This window comes from Aedes albopictus, chromosome 3, assembly GCF_035046485.1.
Source record: "Aedes albopictus strain Foshan chromosome 3, AalbF5, whole genome shotgun sequence".
Lineage (NCBI taxonomy): Eukaryota > Metazoa > Arthropoda > Insecta > Diptera > Culicidae > Aedes > Aedes albopictus.
This window is the reverse complement of record NC_085138.1, coordinates 346,200,181-346,223,069: the sequence shown is the minus strand read 5'-3', so window position 1 is coordinate 346,223,069 and position 22,889 is coordinate 346,200,181. Positions and strand designations below refer to the sequence as shown.

The 22,889-nt window shown below is 40.5% G+C and overlaps 1 protein-coding gene across 1 annotated transcript in view; it reads left to right on the top strand.

The window, feature by feature from the left end:
* The window catches only part of LOC109421914 (uncharacterized), a 159,726-nt gene that overhangs the window by 112,598 nt on the left and 24,239 nt on the right, over window positions 1-22,889 (top strand). Inside the window, exons 3-4 of the mRNA XM_029865146.2 lie at window positions 7,573-7,709; window positions 7,813-8,062. Coding sequence (XP_029721006.2) covers window positions 7,573-7,709; window positions 7,813-8,062 — 387 coding nt within the window. The remainder of the gene's footprint in view (window positions 1-7,572; window positions 7,710-7,812; window positions 8,063-22,889) is intronic.

Below are 22,889 nucleotides of genomic sequence, written 5' to 3'. Positions count from 1 at the left end.
CTTCGGTACATACAGCCTCACAGGTAGCCGAAGTTTGCCAATCACCAGCAGATCTGGTAATGCAGATCCGGAGAAGGTCACAGAAAATTCTTCAGATGGTGTGTAAACCTTCTTCTCGCCCTCCTGGGACACCGAATGCAGTTGCCGGCAATCCAGTATCTGGACAGGAGGGAGAGAAGGGTTATGGAAACGACCACAGCCTTGCATGATCGTTTCGCAGGTCAAAGATGCGTCGGCGACCTTCCCCGAAATCTCTATCGACGCGCTTGGTAGGTAAACGAAGTACTCAAGTGTAAACAACTCGCAGGCCACAATCTCATTAGCGTGTTTTCGGTCGCCTACTGTCACCCGAAGCTTAGCTGTACCGACCATGTCAATGGAGACAACGGAAGAATACCGCTTAGTCAGATCCTTGCTGATTTGAACGGTGTTCAAACGTTTGCCTTTGGGTCGGAAGAAAACAACATATGGCCCGCCAAAGTCGGGAGGGTAGGCCTTGAGGCGGGGGGACGTCGAAACAGATTTACTGTTGGTGTCCATTGCAGAAGCACCAGGGTGAAGGGAGACAAAGGGATTAGCATTTACATCGCCTTGTTGGCTCGAGCAATCCGATGTCAATAACGAAGCTTCGTTGATGCGGTACGATGTTCCCCCGCCATCATCATCATCGCCCATTGTGGTAGCTAACTACCACCACGGGTCACTCAAAAATCTTAAACTACCACTATCACAGGGACGAGAAATAATCAAAAAACAAGGGACAAAATTAACGCTACAGGAAAAGTGAGAAAAAACTGCTTATGTACCCAATTAAATCTAATCAAAGAGTCAGTGGAGAGGGGGGAACAACGAGAGGTAACTTTATGTACTTATCTTTGTGCACTCTGTTTAGCCACAGGCTCGACGACGACAGGTCCAAGCGATCGGATGGCCCGCACAGGGAGGAAGCGAGCTGCTGCTGAGCGCCCGACGCTGCGCTGGTGTGCGGCGGTTGAACGCTCTCTGCTCTTCTCTCGGTGGGCTGCTGCTGTCGACGACGATGAGCTTGGGTACTCACTGGAAGAAGCCGATCACGGCCGCGCGAGCGGCGCGGTGTGCGGGGGGTGCTGCACTGATGTGCTCGATAATCGGTCAATGCGCCACGTGATAAAATGAAAACGTGAACTTTACTCAAACTAAACGAACTTTTGCGGCAAAGATTGTGGCCTAGCCAACCGCACGCGTCCCACTAGGGATTTTCACTTCAACACTTGATCACTCGGAAAACTAGCACTGGAAAAAGCCACCGAACTGGATAGTATCGGGAGACAAACCGGACGAACGAAAAGTTGCGACTGTCTCGCACGAACGCTCGCCAAAGAGTGATCCCATGAATTGAACGCGTCATCCTTAGTATGGTCATGCTGAATATCCACGCGTTAGCAGCTGTGGCTGTAGGGGCCCTGTTTAAAATATTAACGCCCATTGACGTGAATTTCATATGGTTTCGTTGAAAAAAAAATTGTATTTCGGATTCTTGGGAGGCCCCCTTCATCGGGGGGCCCGGGCCACTTGCCCCCTTTGCCCCCCCTTAAATCCGGGCCTGGCTATGGGTGACCATGGACGACAACAGGTTTTCCACGATGCTTACGGTTTTAACCCATGGCAAAACTGGATGCATTTGCCCTATTTTGGTTTTTGATTTTTGGCCTAAGGCTAGAACAAAACAGGATGATGGTAATGTTTTCTTCTCTGTTTACAAGATTTCACAATTTTCAGTACTTGACATTAATAATGTTTTTTTTATATCTTTCCGTATTCACAAAATATCAGATTTCTCTAGTTTTATTTCAAGCATTTACCATGATGTTACTTGGGAATTTATCTACTATTTATTTTATTTTGAGAAATTATTTTAGTTTTTCAAATGAGCAAAGCAAAAACAATATGCTTTCAAAATTCTAGTGCAAGTTTCTAAAAAATCCTAAAAATTCTCACTGGGAAATGTTTTGAGGTTACTTTCTTAGTATTCATCGAAATATATTGTTTTTTTTTCATTTCTTTAGAAATTCAGAAAGTCATCTAGGAATTTATTCAAAAATTAGTCAAAGTAATTCCTCCTGTTATTTTTCTAAGAGTTTTGATAGATATTTTTTCATACTTTCGCCAAGAAATCTCGGCAGATATTCTTTTAAAATATCTTCAATGATAAATTTGTAGATTTTCTTCAAGGATACCGTCAGAAATTCCTACAGAGATTCGTTAAAAAATTCTTCATGTTTCTATTTTCCAATACTTCTATTTCGCATTGTTTTCCTGGGATTCTTCAGGAAGAATCCTGGGATTCTTCAGGAAAATGGTTTTATACAAAATTTCTCCAAAGGGTTCTTTTGAAAACCTTCCGTGGATTCCTTTAGAAATTTTTCAGGGATTCTCTTATAAAACCTTCTAGAGATTTTTTAATCCTCAAGAAATTTCTTAAGAAACTGTTGCAGATTATTGGAAAATTCTACCAAGTATTCTTTCAGAAATTTTTCTAGTGGTTCTTCAAAAATTCAATTGTGAATTGTGAGCTTATGAATTTTCATTTTGAAGATTAGATTGTATGAAGTTTCCTGAAAACTCCTAAAACTCAATGAAGTATATTTTAAGAGACAATCAGTTCAACTAAAATTCTAGAAAAGAAAAAAAAACTAAATAAAACAAAATTCTGTGAGCTGTCTTGAAAAAAATGATGCACCATTCATGTAAGGAATCTGAAATGTCATTTCTAATTATTCTGTTGGTCTTAGTGAGATTCTTAAAATTCTAAATATATGCAAAGAAATAAATTTTGGGAAATTTTTGGGTGACTCCCATTGAAATTCCTTATGAAAAACACTATAACAAAATAAAAAGGAGGTCGGTGTGGGTCTATTTATTTTATCGAAACACCAAAACCAAAGTTTAAAAAAAAACTTTGTAGTAAAAATGAATAAGTATAAATTTTGCAAATTAACAATGTCCAATACTCGTGGGGCGCTAATCTGGCTACTTGCCAATGGCATCATACCCAAGTAACAATTCCATTGCTGATTGGTTTTGTTTGATTTTTATTAGGGTTTCATTACAGTAATAATTAAAACTCGCGGTTTTATGACTACTTTTATGAAAAACATTGATGAAATGTTTTGTAGTATACTTGAAAACATCCATAAAGCCAGATTTTAAGAGTAAACAAAACTCTCCTATATGTAATCCTTCTGGCATTCATTATTACCACAATAAAACTGTTCAAACTCTCAACAGATGGCGATCCGTTCGATTAGTAGCGACATCTGTTGGTGGAAAAGCAGAAACTATGAAACTGCTAGGTTTATTGCGGTTATCATTAAAGTGAACTTGCTTTCGTTTTATTTTCACTAATTATGGGCGTCGCCAAATTGAAGAATCAGATACGTGACTGAAAAATAGTTGATTTTGCTCAAATTAGCAGCGAATTGATAGTTTGCCGTCATTTCCATTGCATGCTCACATAAATTAACTCTCTTAGATGAGTTTTCTTGTAATTCGAGATAGTTTTGCTAAATTAACAAATTGATATATTTCATTCCAAGATGATAATATTTACCATTTTCGAAGCGCATTAATTTTATGTTTCTGCAACCCCAATATTCACGGTAAAATAAATTCCGCATAAGCCTAGCAACAATATAACTACTGAATTATTACTTTGAAATTATCGCTTTCTACTTGCAAATAATATCTCTTCCTGAACTTTACGTTCCATTGATGAAGCTGTTTCTTGAGCTGTCATAATTTTTGTTGAAAAAAACAGCAACAATCATCATAACCCCTTTTCGAGTATGAAAAATTTTTGAGCTAGGTTTTAAAACAGTTTTATTGCTACTCTTAATACGGTTTTCAAAAACTCTCCGTGAGTGGTCCACTTAGCCGGATGATGCTCTTAAAGAGGTTATCAAGAGGTTTTGATATATGAATCAATTTTATTGCAAGTATAATTAAATTGGCCATGAAAACCTCTTATAGAGTCGAACAAAACTAAAAATGTTACTTGGAATAGGACCACGTTACGACTCTGCATGTAGAGGAAGGATCAAGGAATCTTCTGATTTCATTTCTGGTGGAAAATGTTTTTCAGTTTTGCAAAAACTATTTTCAAACGAAATTTCGAAGAAATTATCTGATGATCACTGACATTGAGACAAATTACAAGTGGTAGTCGAAATACGCGTAACCGCCAAAGGATAGGCATTGGAGGGTGGTATTAAAAGGTACAAAACTGAATACACTCAAATGAAAAGAGTATTCTGCTTAGAGGGTTCGAGAAGTCGATACAAGCTCCTATTGAGTAAAGCAGGCCTGCTCAACCTTTTTCGGCCGCGGGCCACTGGCGAGACTGCATACCAGTCGACGGGCCAGAAATAAAAATTCGTTAATAATACATTATTTTTTTTATCTTTTCTGAGCATGGCTAGATAATAGAAAAGAACTTTTTTGCAGTTTAATGTTTCTAATGAAATTTGAAAGGTTTTTTGATTTCTTGCAGAATATTGGAGCTTGACAAAGTATTTAGGAAATTTCAATAACATGTTTCAATGTAGTACCAGACAGAGCTATTGAATGGCACAAAAAATCTCTGAAAGCTTCAAAAATTGTGATTAAATTTTTCATGTTTTTCCTAAATTAAGTTTATGACGTAATATTTCTATTTTGTTTTACAATCTTATCAAGCGAATTTTCACATTACACATTATTTTATTGTTAAGAATCTTTTACTTCAATTCTGTAGGACACTCAAACCAAATGCTTGCATATTTTTAAATCTTTTAAAAATTTTACAAAATATACTCTAAAAAGTCATTTTATTTTTTAAAATTATTAAAATACATTTCCATTGAAAAAGGAAAATATTCAGAATAATAAAATCTCGGGCTAAATTCTATCATTTTTGTCCAATCGTGCCGCACAAAATGTCCTCGCGGGCCGGATCCGGCCCGCGGGCCGTACGTAGGGCAGCCCTGGAGTAAAGGGTATCCAAGACCTTCCTGGCACGGAGAAAATGACTATGTTGGTGCAGCAGAGGACGGGAACGAACCAACTCCCACGCTGAGGGAAGTTAAGGATACCATCCACCAGCTCAAAAACAATAAAGCGGCTGGTAAGGACGGTATCGCAGCAGAACTCATCAAGATGGGCCCGGAAAAGTTGGCCACCTGTCTGCACCAGTTAGTAGTAAAGATCTGGGAAACCGAACAGCTACCGGAGGAGTGGAAGGAAGGGATAAGCTGTCCCATCCACAAGAAAGGCGACAAGTTAATGTGTGAGAACTTTCGAGCGATCACCATATTGAATGCCGCCTACAAAGTGCTATCCCAGATCATCTTCCGTCGTCTTTCACCTAAAGTAAATGAGTTCGTGGGAAGTTACCAAGCCGATTTCATCGACGGCCGGTCGACAACGGACCAAATCTTCACCGTACGGAAAATCCTCCAGAAATGCCGTGAATACCAGGTCCCAACGCATCACCTGTTCATCGACTTCAAAGCGGCATACGACAGTATCGACCACACAGAGCTATGGAAAATTATTGACGAGAACAGCTTTCCCGGAAAGCTTACCAGACTGATAAGAGCAACGATGGACAATGTGCAGAACAGCGTAAGGATTTCGAGTTAACTATCCAGTTCATTCGAATCTCGACGGGGACTACGACAAGGTGATGGACTTTCCTGCCTACTATTCAACATCTCCCTGGAAGGTGTTATGCGACGAGCCGGGCTCAACAGCCGGGGTACGATCTTCTCGAAATCCGGCCAATTTGTCTGTTTTGCGGATGACATGGATATTATTGCTAGAACATTTGGAACGGTGGCAGAACTGTACACCCGTCTGAAACGTGAAGCAGCAAAGGTCGGACTGGTGGTGAATGCGGCTAAGACAAAGTACATGCTGGTAGGTGGGACTGAGCGAGACAGGACAAGCCGTGGCAGCAATGTTACGATAGACGGGGATACTTTCGAGGTGGTAGAAGAATTCGTCTACCTCGGTTCCTTGCTAACGGCTGACAATAACGTGAGCCGTGAAATACGAAGGCGCATCATCAGTGGAAGTCGTGCCTACTATGGGCTCCAGAAGAAGCTGCGGTCAAAAAAGATTCACCCCCGCACCAAATGTACCATGTACAAGACGCTAATAAGACCGGTGGTTCTCTACGGACACGAGACATGGACGATGCTCGAGGAGGACCTGTAAGCACTCGGAGTTTTCGAGCGACGGGTGCTAAGGACGATCTTCGGCAGCGTGCAGGAGAACGGTGTGTGGCGGAGAAGGATGAACCACGAGCTCGCTGCACTTTACGGCGAACCCAGCATCCAGAAAGTGGCCAAAGCCGGAAGAATACGATGGGCGGGGCATGTTGCAAGAATGCCGGACAACAACCCTGCAAAGTTGGTGTTTGCTAACCAACCGGTTGGTACAAGAAGGCGTGGAGCGCAGAGAGCACGATGGGCGGACCAGGTGGAGCGTGATCTGGCGAGCGTTGGGCGTGAACGACGTTGGAGAGCTGCAGCTGCAAATCGAGTATTATGGCGGCAAATTGTTGATTCAGTATTATCATGAATTTGATGTTAACTAAATAAATGAAATGAAAATGAAATACTCACTTAACTAGTAGATAATCATTTGAATCACTGTGAACAAAACTCATTCTTGCATAAGTTCATGCAACTATGGTCGATCAAGCAGTGAATTCAATAGTTGTTCAAGGTATTAACCCTAGTAGGATGTTGGGGTCAATATGACCCAGACAGGCTCGCTAAACGCACACTACGCTATCGGATTGCGCCTCATCTAACATCGTAGGAGGGTTAAAGCCGCGTATGTGGCAACTCTAATCCCACCTAATGCATCTGACAGAAGCCAACATCTATCGTGTATCCACAATGGAATCCTTTGTGGATATGCAAATGTTTACATACTAGATGTTGGGTTCTTAAAAATGACGGCCTCGCACCCTGGTGGTTTAAGCACTCTCTTGAGTATCATAGTATCATAGTATAGTATGGTTAATGAGCCTATACAAGTCAAATAATTGATTTGTTTACAACTAGTCATCACAAGCAGAACATCGGTCTGCCTCCTGAAAAACGCTTCCTGATCCTTGTATGCTTTGCTTGTGTGTGTATTCTGTTCTCTGTTAAATTAATTCAACATCTACCTAACGTGCTAAGTCACCTCCGGAACAAAGTTGGTAACACAAAAACAATAGATAACCGACCTGATGACCAATTCCGCTATTGAATCCCGAATGAATATATCAAGCAAGCACCATAAACCGCACATTCAACAGCGGAAGCAACATGCCATGAATAGCGTTTTCCATTATGCAAACATTTTTTGTGTATCTCATTCTCTAGTGGTTTAAATAATTTATGAATATAAAAAAGATTCTCATCCTCCGCCCCTAACAAAAGAATTCTGATTGACATTTTTTTTTGTTCCATTCTATCTTTCTCTTCATTTCCATGGCCGGCCGCCCGCAAATTCCAATCTGTATCGTGCGCGCAAATTGGATTCCGAAACCGCTTGCAGTCAGTTTCGGTGGTCAACCGGGCAGCGGTGGTTTCGTCAGTTCCCGAAGTGAGCCAATCTCGCTGGCAACGCTCGACAAGGACTGCTTCATCATTCCGGTGCACAGTTTAGATCGGTTTCTGCCGGCCGGAATTCCCGTGAGTAATCGCACCCCCACCACCCTGGGCGCCTAAACGGCCACGCCGTGATTACGATTTGCATTTTTGATTTTTCCCTTTCCTTTTAATCTTTCATCATTAGCTTCCCACTCCGGAAACGACAGACCCTTCCCAGTCCGGACCGCTCAGTGTACTGGAGGTTTCGGATCCGAAGATTTGCATTCTGGCACACCTGATGAGCCCACTGGAACCAATCGACCCGCTGTTGGAATCACCGCTGGCGCATCCGCTAACGAAACAGCGGGCAGTTGCTTCGGAATTGCTAAACGAGGTGCAACAGGGCAACAATGCCGTCGGCGGGATGCTGCTGGCCAATATGGAGCGGAGCTCAGGTAAGTTTGTGTATTTCTCGTAATATACATAAGATAACACAGATTAACCCGTTGACGCCTAAGGTGTCTCACAAGTCACAATTCAAATCATCAAACAAGTTTGTCAGCAAAAGTAAAATTACAATAAAATAAACTCAATTTAACAAAATTGGAACAAAATTGACAATTAAACAAAATTGGAAATCTATGGTGTAGTTAAAAAAAATCTTCAATGTAGTTCCTCAAGTTGAGGACCTCAACATCTGATTTTTTTTTTTTTCAAGCATCATTTCAGCACTACTTTTTTGCTATCGTTTCATTCTAATCCAATCATATTTTCCCATACTTAATACATGGCTCATAACACTGACGAAGAATGAATCTGCCCACCCATATACATATACCTTCTGCGGGCATTACCGCAGGAATCCCGGAAAAATATCTGGAGGAAACCAGGCTAAGGAAAAGTCCCGTGAGAAATCCTCTAAAGAATTTCGAAGGCTTTAAAGAATTTCGGGTGATACCCAAGAAAGTTCCTAGAAGAAATCCCTGAGGAATCCAGTAAAAGAATTTTAGGAGAATCTCCTGAGAGAATCCTGGAGTAATATCTCAAGGAATCGTGGAAGGAATCCCTGACGGAATTCCACGAAAAATTTAGGACGAAATCCCGAGAGGTATCCCAAAAAGTTTCCCAGAGAAATCATTTGAAAAATTTAAAGGATGCCCTGAAAGAATTCATGCAGATATCCCGGGGGAAACATTGAAAGAATTCCTGAAAATAAAATCGAGAGGAATCCCGAAAGGAAACCCGCGCCGCGCCGTCGCCGACGTTTTTTCCACGCCGCCGCTGCCTGTTGAATTGACCCAGCGCGCGGCTGCTCATATTTTATACTCGCCGCCGAACAATATTTCCCACGCCGATGAGAAAATGTCGAAAAATGTTTTTTTCGCCAGCACTTTACAAACTATCTGTTCAGGCCATAATAGTAAAGTTTGACGCATTTTGAGATCTTTTATGAATCGTTTACGTTTTTTTTTATTCTTAATCACTTAACCTAATTTACAGCTCTATTGTCCACTGGGGCACTACGTGAGCAATTTCAATTGACAGCTGCACTTCCATTTTTTTTGGTACAGCGCCTAGATTCTATTCTACTTTATCGAACTGGTTGCCTTTCTGCTGCTTTCACTTTTTCTACTTTATACCTAGTAGAATGATGAGCACAAGGATGATGATGGATGGCCGTTGTTCCTTTCCAGTCCGATTGGGGGTCCATTATGAGTAGCAGTTCGCCGATGTCCAGGTATCCGGGTCCGTTTGAGCTATGGGGCTCAGAAGAGGGTCAGTGTCAGTTGCTCTCGGGGGCAAGAGCAACTGACGAAAAATTGCAGGTGCCGGGGCTGGGAATCAAACCCATGACCATCGGCATATGAAGCGAACGTGTGACCAACTACGCCACGGGCCCCGGCAATCGTTTACGTTGTATTTCAGAAATTTCACCAAGGTTTCTCTCAGAATACCATTCTTACAGCGATTTTTACCTTAATAAATCAAAACTGTAGAATAATTTGTAAAATTTCTGCGGATATTTCTTCAAAAATCTTTCAAACATTGTTTCAGAAATATTTTTAGGGATTTAAACCAAGTATAATTTTAGGATTTTTTACTCTTTTTACCTTAATAAATTCTGAAATTTCTTCAGAATTAATTCCTAGATATTTTTACAGCAAATTCCTTTGGAAAATTCTCATGAGATTTTCTAGACATTTTTGCACAGTTAAAGTGTTTTCCCTTCCAGAAGGGATTCACGAATTCCTCTGGAAATTGTTTCAGAATATTCTTCAGGAATTTTGGTAAAGGATTTCTTCAGGACTTATTCTTAATATTTATTATAAATTCTTATAAAAAAATCACAAAGCGTGTTTCCAAGTATTAATTTCTTAAGAAACTTCAAATATTCCTTCTAGGATTAAAAAAATATTCGAAGGATTCCATTAGAAATTCCTCCACGGATTCCTTCTAAAATTGCTTCAGAAATCTTCTCAGAAATATCTCCTGAGACTCCTTCAGTAGCTTAAGAAATTATTCATGAATGTCAGCAAGGGATTTCTTAAGAAAATTTTCCATGAATTTATTTTTTCAGAAATTCATCTAAAATATTTTTTAATATCAGCGTTTATTTTGGATTTTTTTTTCCAAGGGTTCCTCCAAGAATCCCATGAATATTTCTTCAGGCATGGAGAAACACCAAGAAAAAAAAGAAAGAATTTATTGAAGAATCTCTGAAAAGATTTCTGAAAGAATCCCTACAGAAAGGTTTCCGATAATTTCCAAGAGAAGGATATGATGTAGCCCCAGAAGGAATATCCGATAATTTTCTGAATACCCGGAGGAACCTCTGGAGAATTTCCTACCAGAATGTCTTGAGAAATTACTGAACTAATAACTGGAGCAACCTGATGAAACATGTGAAGCGCTAGAAAAACTCCTTTTCAATCTGTTTTCTACATGAATTGATTTTTGAAGAAAAACCTGGAGGAATATCTGAACAAACAGTTGGAGAAATATCTTGAAGAGTTCTAGATGAATTCCTGGAAAAATATTGAAAGAATTTCTTTAGGAATTTCTGGAGGTATATTTGGAGGTACTCATAAAAAATGTTCTTGCAATAAATTCAGAAGAAATCCTAAAAATATTACACTCAGGAGTTATGTCCGCATTACTTTTTACAGTATTATTTGAGGAATTATTAGAGAAATTTAAGAAGTAATTTCTAAGCAACTCCTTGATCACTTAGTCCTAGATCCACAAACTTACTGGTCCATGGATTGATGTTTTCCTTTATCTAGAATGAAAACTACAAAATATTTAAGAGCAACAAAATTGTCACATACATATATGATTTTTAAATTATGGTAACCTCGGTTTCATCCAAAGAATCTATCAACATTTTCTAGCGAAATTCTTTTGGAAATTCTCGTGGAGATTGTTTTCATTGAAGCTCTTGATTTCCTATCGTTCAAACCTTACGCACAATACTTTCAAACCTCACGCACTATACTTTGGGTATAGTAAACAAATTATTCTGTTTTGACCACGCCTCTGACATGCCTATATCAATAACATGGAGTGACAGTAGGGGCCCATTTTAATTTGATCAACACATTTTTGGGCCGTTAAGGGCCCATATAGCCGAGGCGGTAAACGCACGGATATTCAGCATGACCATGCTGAGGGTGATGGGTTCGATTCCCGGTCGGTCCAGGATCTTTTCGTAAAGGAAATTTCCTTGACTTCCTTGGGCATAGAGTATCTTCGTGCCTGCCATACGATATACGCATGCAAAATGGTCATTTGCAGAGGAAGCTCTCAGTTAATAACTGTGGAAGTGCTCATAGAACACTAAGCTGAGAAGCAGGCTTTGTTTGAGAGATTTTTGGGCCGTTATAACAAAAGAGATCAGTCAACGATCGCCTCTCGAAGTGGTCAGACGTTCTGTTCATTCGCTCGCTCGTTTTTGTGCTCGCGGTGAAATACAAATAGAAACGCACGATCAAAATGTCGGATGTATCAGTGAAAAACACCTTTTCTTTTTCCTGGAGATGCCGCCCAGCCCTCCGTGACGGATATGGTGCGTTTTGTTAAAACGCTCAACGGCGACCAGTCGTTGATGGATACAGCGTACAAGATTTCGGACGAGAAGTCTGTTTTCATCCGCTTCAAATGCGAAGAAGCCATGAATTTTGTGCTTGCGAACAATGACCAGTCGCCTTTCCATTATACCAATGGCAATAAAGTGACTGTCCGTATGTCGGTAGCTGGGAATACACGCTACGTGCGCGTGTTCGATCTACCGCCAGAAGTATCCGATGCGGACCTAGCAGCAGTAATGCAGAGGTATGGGAAAGTTAAGCGTACCGTACGCGAACGTTTCCCGGCAGAATTTGAACTCGACATGTTCACTGGTGTCCGTGGTCTCTACATGGACATTGAAAAAGAGATACCGGATATTCTCTATTCCCGCAATCGGAAAGGCAGAATATATTCCGAAGGTGTAAAATTGAAGTGTTTTGCCTGCAAGTCAGACACGCATTTGAAAAAAAGTTGTCCGGTAGTGCGAGAACGACAGTGTGCGAGAACGACAGTGTGCGAAAGCGCAAAAGAAGCCGAGGGCAGTGCTTGATACAGCTCATCTGGAAGAAGAAGAAGATATAGACACATCTATCGTAGCAGCAACGGCCGATGCGGATTCACACAACAGTAAAACAATGGACGAGAAGAGACAGCACAAAACAAAGAAGATGGATGCTAAGCGACAACGGTCGTTCGATACGGATCGAGATTCGGACGTTGCGGTCAACCAGACACACAAAAGGAAGAATAATCACAACCCGTCATTGAGCAAAAGCGATGATAGTAGCCTGATCATCGTACCCGACGCTTCTCTCAGCAAGTGTAGGGTGCGAATTCCAACCTACGAATGGATCACAGATGAAAAAAAACGACAATCGACAATCGAAGAGGATAAGCAGAGGATCGCCGCAGCAACCAACACCCCATTGGATGAAATAGTTTTTTATCATGATTAGTTTTTTTTTTCTTTTGTTACTGTGCTAAGTTTTGTTTTTATTACATTATTGTATACACAAAAATAACAGATTCGGCTCCGTAAAGTGATACTCACGCCCAGGGATGAGAAATGTACTGGAAAAAACGGTTACCGGCTGTACATTTAACATTTTTCCACACAAACATCATAGGCCCAGCCAAACTCAAACTGTTCGAAAAATAAATGTCATAACATTTTTTTTCCTGCAGCCTGCTTCCTCGAAACGGTTTCCAAGCGCGAGAGCGCCAGTACTCGAGCACAACGACGACAAAAATTTCTGTCTCTCCCGTTTTCGCATTTTTCTGCGTTTCAAACCGCTTCTAGACAAACTTCTTTACATGCATCACAAAGCTCTAGCTGTGCTCTAGCTATTCGTGCAAATCGATTTAAATTATTTATTAAAACAAGTGAGTTATTAGCAGTTGAAAATATTTGACATTTTTTGCAATCACCCGCCTCAGCATGACTGCTCATAAATAATTTCGTGGGGAAGCGAAAACTATCAAGCGTCTGCTTGACTGCCGTCGGTGCGGTGTCTGATGGTATTGGTGCTGCCGTTGTTTTGTTTTTATTTTACTGCCAGAATCGATGAACGGAAAAGAGAAAAAAGTATTTTTGCCATCCCTGCTCACGCCTGAGCCTACTAAATAAATGAACTAGTAAAAAAAAAGAGATGTTAACAATAATGCCTGCCACGGGGTTGGTTTTGACAAATGCAATTTACGAAAATAAATTTAAAAAAAAACTTCACGCCGATTACGCCGCCGCCGCTGACTTAAATTACTATATACGCCGCCTCCGATAAAATGTGCTTCGGTGTACACGTCTAATAGAATCAATCAAGGAATCCCAGGAAGAATCCATGAAAGAATATCTAAATAAAATCTTGGGAGTAATCCGTGAAAAAATCTCGAAATGAGTTACTTTGAGTATTCTGCAACAATCCTTGAAAGAGTAAGAATCCCGGAAGATATTTAAGAAAGGAACCTTGAACATCCCTGGACGAAATCCCAATCATGAAAGAAATCACGAGAGGACTCACAGAAGAAACTATTAAAACAATTACAAAAAGAATCCCTTAGTAAACTCTGAAAAAATCCCTGAAGAAATCCAGGGGGAACCCTGGAGTTATTCCTGATGAAATCTCAAGAATATTCCATGAAATTCGGGTACTTTCAGGAATCTCGGTAGGAATTCATAAAAGAATCCCGGAAAGAATCAATGAAGGAATTCTGGGTAATCGCAGTAACATTTGAACATTTTTCAAATCGACAAATGTCGAATGAGCGGAGTACGAAATAAAAAATGCAGAACCCGTAGCTTCCGGGAAGGTAAGCCCAGCTTCCTGGGTTAGTGGGTTGATGTCAGGCCCTGCGAGCCAACCGTAAAAAGACTAGCACCGAACAAGAGAAGAATGCAATCGATACCAATGGCGACGACCACAGCGACGAAAAGGAACTTGCGATTTGAAGCTCGGTACGTGGAACTGCAGATCTCTCAACTTCATCGGGAGCACCCGCATACTCGTCGATATACTGAAGGACCGCGGATTCGGAATCGTAGCGCTGCAGGAGGTGTGTTGGACAGGATCCATGGTGCGAACGTTTAGAGGTAATCATACCGTCTATCAGAGTTGCGGCAACACACGTGAGCTGGGAACAGCTTTTAAAGTGATGGGTGACATGTAGAGGTGCGTGATCGGTTGGTGGCCGATCGACGAAAGAATGTGCAGGTTGAGGATCAAGGGCCGATTCTTCAACATCAGCATAATAAACGTGCACAGCCCTCACTCCCGAAGCACTGATGATGACAAAGACGCATTTTACGCGCAGCTCGAACGCGAGTACGACCGCTGCCCAAACCACGACGTCAAGATCATCATAGGGGATCTAAACGCTCAGGTAGGCCAGGAGGAGGAATTCAGACCGACGATTGGAAAGTTCAGCGCCCACCAGCTGACGAACGAAAATGGCCTACGCCTCATCGATTTCGCCGCCTCCAAGAACATGGCCATTCGTAGCACCTTCTTCCAGCACAGCCTCCCGTATCGTTACACCTGGAGATCACCACAACAAACGGAATCGCAAATCGACCACGTTCTGATTGATGGACGGCACTTCTCCGACATTATCGACGTCAGGACCTATCGTGGCGCTAATATCGACTCTGATCACTACCTGGTGATGGTTAAACTGCGCCCAAAACTCTCCGTTATTAACAACGTATATTACCGGCGGCCGCCCCGGTACGATCTAGAGCGACTGAAGCAACCGGATGTCGCCACCGCATACGCGCAGAATCTCGAGGCAGCGTTGCCGGACGAGGGTGTGCTCGATGTGGCCCCTCTAGAGGACTGCTGGAGTACAGTCAAAGCAGCCATCAACAACGCAGCCGAGAGCACTATCGGGTACGTAGAACGGAGTCGACGAAACGATTGGTTCGACGAGGAGTGCAGAGCGATGCTGGAGGAGAAGGATGCAGCGCGGGCGGTAATGCTGCAGCATGGAACCCGACAGAATGTGGAGCGATACAGACTGAAGCGGAAGCAGCAGACCCGTCTCTTCCGGGAGAAAAAGCGCCGCCTGGAAGAAGCGGAGTGCGAGGAAATGGAACTGCTGTGCCGTTCACAGGAAACACGCAAGTTCTACCAGAAGCTCAACGCATCCCGCAAAGGCTACGTGCCGCAAGCCGAAATCTGCAGGGATAAGGACGGGAGCCTCCTGACGGACAAACGTGAGGTGATCGAAAGGTGGAAGCAGCACTTCGACGAGCACCTGAATGGCGAAGAGAATGTAGGCACGGAGGACCAAGGCAGCGGAGGAAATGACTATGTTGGTGCAGCAGAGGACGGGAACGAACCAACTCCCACGCTGAGGGAAGTTAAGGATGCCATCCACCAGCTCAAAAACAACAAAGCGGCTGGTAAGGACAGTATCGCAGTAGAACTCATCAAGATGGGCCCGGAAAAGTTGGCCACCTGACTGCACCAGTTAGTAGTCAAGATCTGGGAAACCGAACAGCTACCGGAGGAGTGGAAGGGAGGGATAATCTGTCCCATCCACAAGAAAGGCGACAAGTTAATGAGTGAGAACTTTCGAGCGATCACCATTTTGAATGCCGCCTACAAAGTGCTATCCCAGATCATCTTCCGTCGTCTTTCCCCTAAAGTAAATGAGTTCGTGGGAAGTTACCAAGCCGGTTTCATCGACGGCCGGTCGACAACGGACCAGATCTTCACCGTACGGCAAATCCTCCAGAAATGCCGTGAATACCAGGTCCCAACGCATAACCTGTTCATCGACTTCAAAGCGGCATACGACAGTATCGACCGCACAGAGCTATGGAAAATTATGGACGAGAACAGCTTTCCCGGGAAGCTGACTAGACTGATAAGAGCAACGATGGACGGTGTGCAGAACAGCGTAAGGATTTCGGGTGAGCTATCTAGTTCATTTGAATCTCGACGGGGACTACGACAAGATGATGGACTCTCCTGCCTACTATTCAACATCGCCCTGGAAGGTGTTATGCGACGAGCCGGGCTCAACAGCCGGGGTACGATCTTCACGAAATCCAGCCAATTTGTCTGTTTTGCGGATGACATGGATATTATTGCTAGAACATTTGGAACGGTGGCAGAACAGTACACCCGCCTGAAACGTGAAGCAGCAAAGGTTGGACTGGTGGTGAATGCGGCTAAGACAAAGTACATGCTGGTAGGTGGGACTGAGCGAGACAGGACAAGCCTTGGCAGCAATGTTACGATAGACGGGGATACTTTCGAGGTGGTAGAAGAATTCGTCTACCTCGGTTCCTTGCTAACGGCTGACAATAACGTGAGCCGTGAAATACGAAGGCGCATCATCAGTGGAAGTCGTGCCTACTATGGGCTCCAGAAAAAACTGCGGTCAAAAAAGATTCACCCCCGCACCAAATGTACCATGTACAAGACGCTAATAAGACCGGTGGTTCTCTACGGACACGAGACATGGACGATGCTCGAGGAGGACCTGCAAGTACTCGGAGTTTTCGAGCGATGGGTGCTAAGGACGATCTTCGGCGGCGTGCAGGAGAACGGTGTGTGGCGGAGAAGGATGAACCACGAGCTCGCTGCACTTTACGGCGAACCCAGCATCCAGAAAGTGGCCAAAGCCGGAAGGATACGGTGGGCAGGGCATGTTGCAAGAATGCCGGACAACAACCCTGCAAAGTTGGTGTTTGCTAACCATCCGGTTGGTACAAGAAGGCGTGGAGCGCAGAGAGCGCGATGGGCGGACCAGGTGGAGCGTGATCTGGCGAGTGTTGGGCGTGACCGACGTTGGAGAGCTGCAGCTGCAAATCGAGTATTATGGCGGCAAATTGTTGATTCAGTATTATCATGAATATGATGTTAACTAAATAAATGAAATGAACAACTATTGGTACTACCTCCACTAAGGGAGCGTTTACCCTACGCCTTCATAAACTATTTTTCAGAAAATGTTTCAAAAGTTCATCCAAAAATTTAAACTGGGGTTACTTTGAAAATTCTTTCAAGGATTTAATCAAAAATTTCCACAACAACTTCCAATTTCTACAGAAATTCCACTAGTGATTTCTCCAGATGTTTTAGAAAGAGTTGTGTATGAATTTTTGTTGAAACTCCTCCAGGTATTTCTTCAGAAAACCCTTCAGAGATTTACCTTTTTTAGATATTTTTCTGAAAAATCCTTCGGAAATTCCTTTAAGCATTCTCTCAAACGATTCCCCAAGGATTAATTTCAAAAGTTCTTACTGGGTTGGCTTTAGAAGTGGCTCCAGGGATTTTTTGAAATCTGAATTTCTGTCAGAAAAACTTTCTGGGATTTCTCTAGAAAATTCTCCAGGGATTCCTGTAGAAACTTTCCTGGGGGTTCCTTCAGAAAATCTTCCATGGGTTTTATTATAAATTCGACTAATGATTTCTTCAAAAATATCTCCAGCTTTTCCTCCAGAGATTTTTTTAACAGATTTCTCCATTAATTTAAATAAACTTCCACAGATTTTTCGATAATTCCTTCAAAGACCCTTGTTGAAATCCATCCTAGGATTCGTTTAAAAAATCTTTCACGAGATCCTGAAAAAATCTTTGGAAATCTTCTAAGGATTCCTCTAGACTTTAGAATGTCATTTAGAAACTTCTCTAAAAACTCCTTAAGAAAGTCTTGCACGGATGGCTTCCATAAATGTTGCATGGGTTCGAAAAATCTAGCATAGATTGTTCCAGAAATTCATCTACGAGTTTCTTCGGATTTCCTTCAGATTTTTTTCGAAGCATTCATCTAGAAAAGCTTCCAAATTTTCTCAGAAGTTTTCAAACAAAACTGTCTCTAATGATTTCTTTTGGAATTCTACAAGAGATTATTAAGGAAATTCCCAAAATATATTCACATGCCTTTAGACATTGCTTCAAGGCATTTTTCTTCCAGAAATTGCTCCAAGGATTTCTTAAGCTAGATAAAGTCTTAGGCAATCCTCCAAGGATTACTTCAGACATTTTTCTACAGATTTTGCCGACATCTACAGAGGATTGCTATGGAAAGGCTGGAAGACATTTATACAGAGATTCTTGCAGAAATTGACACAGAGATTTCCTCAGAAATTCCGCCGGTTATTCCTTTATATATTTTATCAGAGACTAGCTGTCCCGGCAAACTTTGTCTTGCCAAGCTGTGGTTGTTTGACAACTGTTGAGGTCGCAGCAACGCACTCTAGATTGATTCAATTTTGATCACGCTGAATTTGTTCCCGGCTCATGAAAAAACAGTATTTTATCATTTTTTTTACTTTTCTAGTGGATTTTCGTAACTTTTTGTACATATAAACACAGCCACCACGAATACGAATCGAACCATGCAAGACTCATGCTGATCGGTCCACCCGTTCTTGAGTTTTGTTGCCTCAAAGGAACTTCAAACTCATTTATATATATATATAGATACCTCCAGGAGGATTTCCTCCAAGCGTACCTCTAAGAATTCTTCTATGGGTTTCTCAAGGAATTTATTAAAACTTTGTTTAAAATTTTTATTTGGGGATTCCTCCAGTTTTTTTTTTTATATCTCGAAAGGTTTTGTTAGTTATTCCAGCAAGAGTTTCCAGGTATTCCTTCCGGAACTTCTTCAGAAAATCCATCTATGAGTTTTAAAAATAATGCTTTTTTTCAGAAATTCTTTCAGGAATTTATTTAGAATTTTCTTCAGATTTTTTAAAATTCTTTTCGAAATTTATTCAGCGATACTTTCGGATATATCTTAAGATACTTGTTCAATATTACTAGAAATTTCGGCAGGGATTTCTTCAAAAGTTGGACCCAAGGGCAGAAAGTCTCTTTAATAAAGACATCAATCAATCAATCAAAAGTTGTTCCATGTATTATTTTAGAAGTTGTTCCAGCAGTTCCCGAATTGCTCAGGCGGTTCCTTCAAAGATTCCTCCAGGAATTCTTCCTTGGGAATGTGCACGTGAAGGGACGCTGAAATCGAGGAACCATGACTAATTAGATCTGATTCTACTCTGAGAGCACTAGAAATAATTTATGGGGATTTTTTTTTATTATCGAACACTTTGGGCCGAAGGGTCTCCGATTTCAATGAAAATTTCACCAGAGCTAGAGGTCGTGGATATATGACCATATATGGAATTCAAAAAAATCATAGTCGACTATTTTTCCGGGAATCACTAGATGAAATTTCACGATTTTTCAAAATTTTGTAAAACATCCCAAACTTCAAAAAATCATATCTCAAAAACTATGCATCGTAGAACAAACTTTTTTTAGTGAAATCGACGCCAATCCGATAAAAATACACTGAGAAAAAAGTTTCTCAGAAATTTTTTTACCATAGAGAAAAAACGTCTAGAAATGCTGATAAAAGTACCGTCTGTATCATAGATTATTTTGAACAAAATTTTTCCTAGCGCAAAAATTAATGTTCTTCATTTCGTTCTTTGACGCCAAAATGGAATCTCTTACCGTTTTAGAGATATAGCCAAAAAACCAACGGCCAGTCGCTATATTTTCATAGGAAGCCATCTACAACAGCGGCCGTTCACCTGTTGCAACATGTTTGCTTTGCAACGAGCAAATGACATACACTAATTGTAACGTAACTTTGACACTTACGTGCATCGAAGTGCACTGACAGCACATATATAGCACTTGAGTGCCTTTTGAATGCATTAAATAGTCATGTTTTGCAATGATCGGGTTTCTAACTAAAATGTGTTTCAATTAACAAGTTAACAATGAGCTAATGCCACCGGTGAGCGTAAAATTACTTAAAGCACTCTTGCCCTATATTTTTCCATTTCAATTTACGAAAACAAAGAAAACTATTAACGGAGAATGGTTACTACTCAGCAAAATATTTGAAATTATACCTAACGAAAAAAAAAAAATTGCATACGAATTTATATCTTATTTAACTTAATTTTACATCAAACAATTTCTTGTATGGAATGTTCAACGCAAGCTTCATACTGAGAGCAAGCTGTAAGTTTATAAACTAATGGAAAAATGTGTGCGATACGACGAGGTCCTTTTGTTACAGGTTAAATGATATAACATTTTTTAACTGTGTAAGTAACAAAAATGCATAGTTGTGTAGTATTTTTTGATTATAATTCTTTTGCTTCGTTCAGAAATAACGAAAGCATTCTAGAAATTTTCAAAAGATATAGATAGTTAAGGATCCAATATTGACCCATGAAGCTTCGTAAATGCATATGCTGTAAATGAAAATGAGGACGTTAGAGGATTTCTTGAAATTAAACATTTACTTGACATCTTAGAGCATTAAACAATTTTAGACAATATTTTAATCATTCGAACCGTGCACCGATTTATTGGTTGATTCGAATATATTATGGGTAGTAGTATGGGTTTGTCATGCTCGTTCTCAAAACTGATGAAGTCTTTTTGACAACAAATTGTTAGTTAGAAAAAAGTGATTAATTGATTGATCTTACATTTCAGTGTTTTTTTCTATTAATCAATGTAAAACTTACTTTAACGGTAATGATCGATCCTCCAGCGTACCGTGCTGTCTCAATTGTTGTCAACTCAGTTGCTCTATACAGAGCTCGGTATTAATCTTTGCTAACCATTGCTGAATAATATTATCGTCACTGTTGGAATTGTGTCGCTTCTTAGAACAGGAAAAGCTTGGTTTGAAGCAACAATGTTTTATTAGCACGTTAAGAAGTTGTAGGCATGGTAAACTTTAATTTGTTGCCCGTACTAATGAGTACATGTTTATTTTATTACCGTCGTTGGGGATGAGAATGGGTCAAAAAAGGATACTCGAAGATTGTTTGTTAAATAATAAATGCAATTGAAGTCGGAATAACTTTTTATTTGGTTTGTATATTCTTCTATATGGTAATGATAGTTTAGCAAGAAAGTATCACATAATATGAATTGTTTACTAAACTACAAATGATTGAAAATTGACCCAATCTCACCCCTTCGAGGGGGTGAGAATGGGTCAAAGTATTCGAAGTCGCCTATCTAAGAATATAAGTTAATTTTATTGATCATATCTAGTTAACCTACTTGAAATACAATGTAACCATGACGAATAAAAACTAAGGTAATTTTAAAAGATGATTAATCCACCTAAAAGGGCTAATACAATCGAAAAATTGGATAAAATTTGATAAAATAACGTTTGTATGTTGTATCGCTACTTTTAGCCACCATAATCATCCTCATTTAAAGTTTTCACCTCCATTAGAGGAGGGGGGAGGGTTACAATGAGGGAGAGGCGCGTTGAAAGATTTATTTAAAAAGACATGATATTTTTGGACATCCATTCGTCTTCCGACATTGTGTTATGTTACCGGTTCTATAGCCCCGGTATTTCCTGGATGCCACTACCGTCTAGTAGTTTCGCGATATTTCTTAAAAATTAAAAAAAAAAAATGAGTGGAGAAGAAGAACGCTATTAAGTCTATTTAGCTTACGATATTGCAGTACACTAAAGATTAGCTGATGATTAGAGGAGCATGGGTTTATTGTTATAAATGATTTTAGGCACTAAACGTATGAACACACTCACATGACACTTGTTCGACATATTTTCGAAAAAAGCGTGATTTTACGAAGATACGGTAAACATGACACCTCTCTAACGTCTAATGGGGACTGGATAACAAGTTGAATATTTAGTTAAGGTTATGTGCACTCGATAAATTGCTTGACCCAATCTCACCCCCATTCTTAATATTTAGACATAGAGATGAAAATATTGAATTTTTAAATAAAAAGTGCATTGACAGCCCACTTTTTTCGTTGCATCAACCAGGTAATACCTACAGCTAACCACTTATAAGAAAATTTATGGTTAGGTACTTGTGTGAAACATTACGAAGGAGAAATTTTTTCAGAGTGATTTACTAGTAGTTTCATCATATAAGTTTAGCCACAAATTTAACAAAAAAACGGTTATTGCTAAATATCTTCTTCTGCATCATGACGTGTAAAAACTTCTCCTCTTTGAAATAATATAAAGTTTTCAATATAAATTAGTGATAGTTGATGAGCTATTTCAAATTTTATGTTTCTCCGTTTTGACCCAATCTCACCCCCCAGACCCATTGTCACCCCTATCGACGGTATCTGTATTAACGAGTTTTTTAGCCATAGGCTAGTTCATCTCGGGATCCACACTTTACTTCCCTTCGTATGTCGGGAGTGGGATTCGATCCCAGGTCCTCGGCGTGACAGTCACGAGCTGTATAACCATCACACCAGATCCGCTCCAGAGAGTACATGTTTGTTCCTCTCATCCATGGTATATATCTTTTAAAGTTCCGTTAAATTTTAAATTAGTGTTTTTTCTAAAGCACATTATACAAACACATTATGCACAGACCATGCTAATTATTAAATATTGAGTGGAAAATGTCTCTTTATGGTGTATAGAAGAATCCACATACCAATGAACATTTAAGCAACAAAAACTCTATAAAAACAAAATAAAGCTTTACATGTGTAAAGAGACCTTATAGTGTAAAGAGACCTGATATCCACTCATCTCTAACGGCATATGATTGATTTGATTGAAAAAAATACGTTGAAATATGCGTTTGCTCGTTGTAAACTTGTTATTTGCTACGCTTTCTAGTTACAAATCCATTAATTTCAAAATTTAAATGCAAGTTGTTGCATTTAAAAGGCACTAAAGTGCCATATACAGGGTGTTGGGTTCCTTACC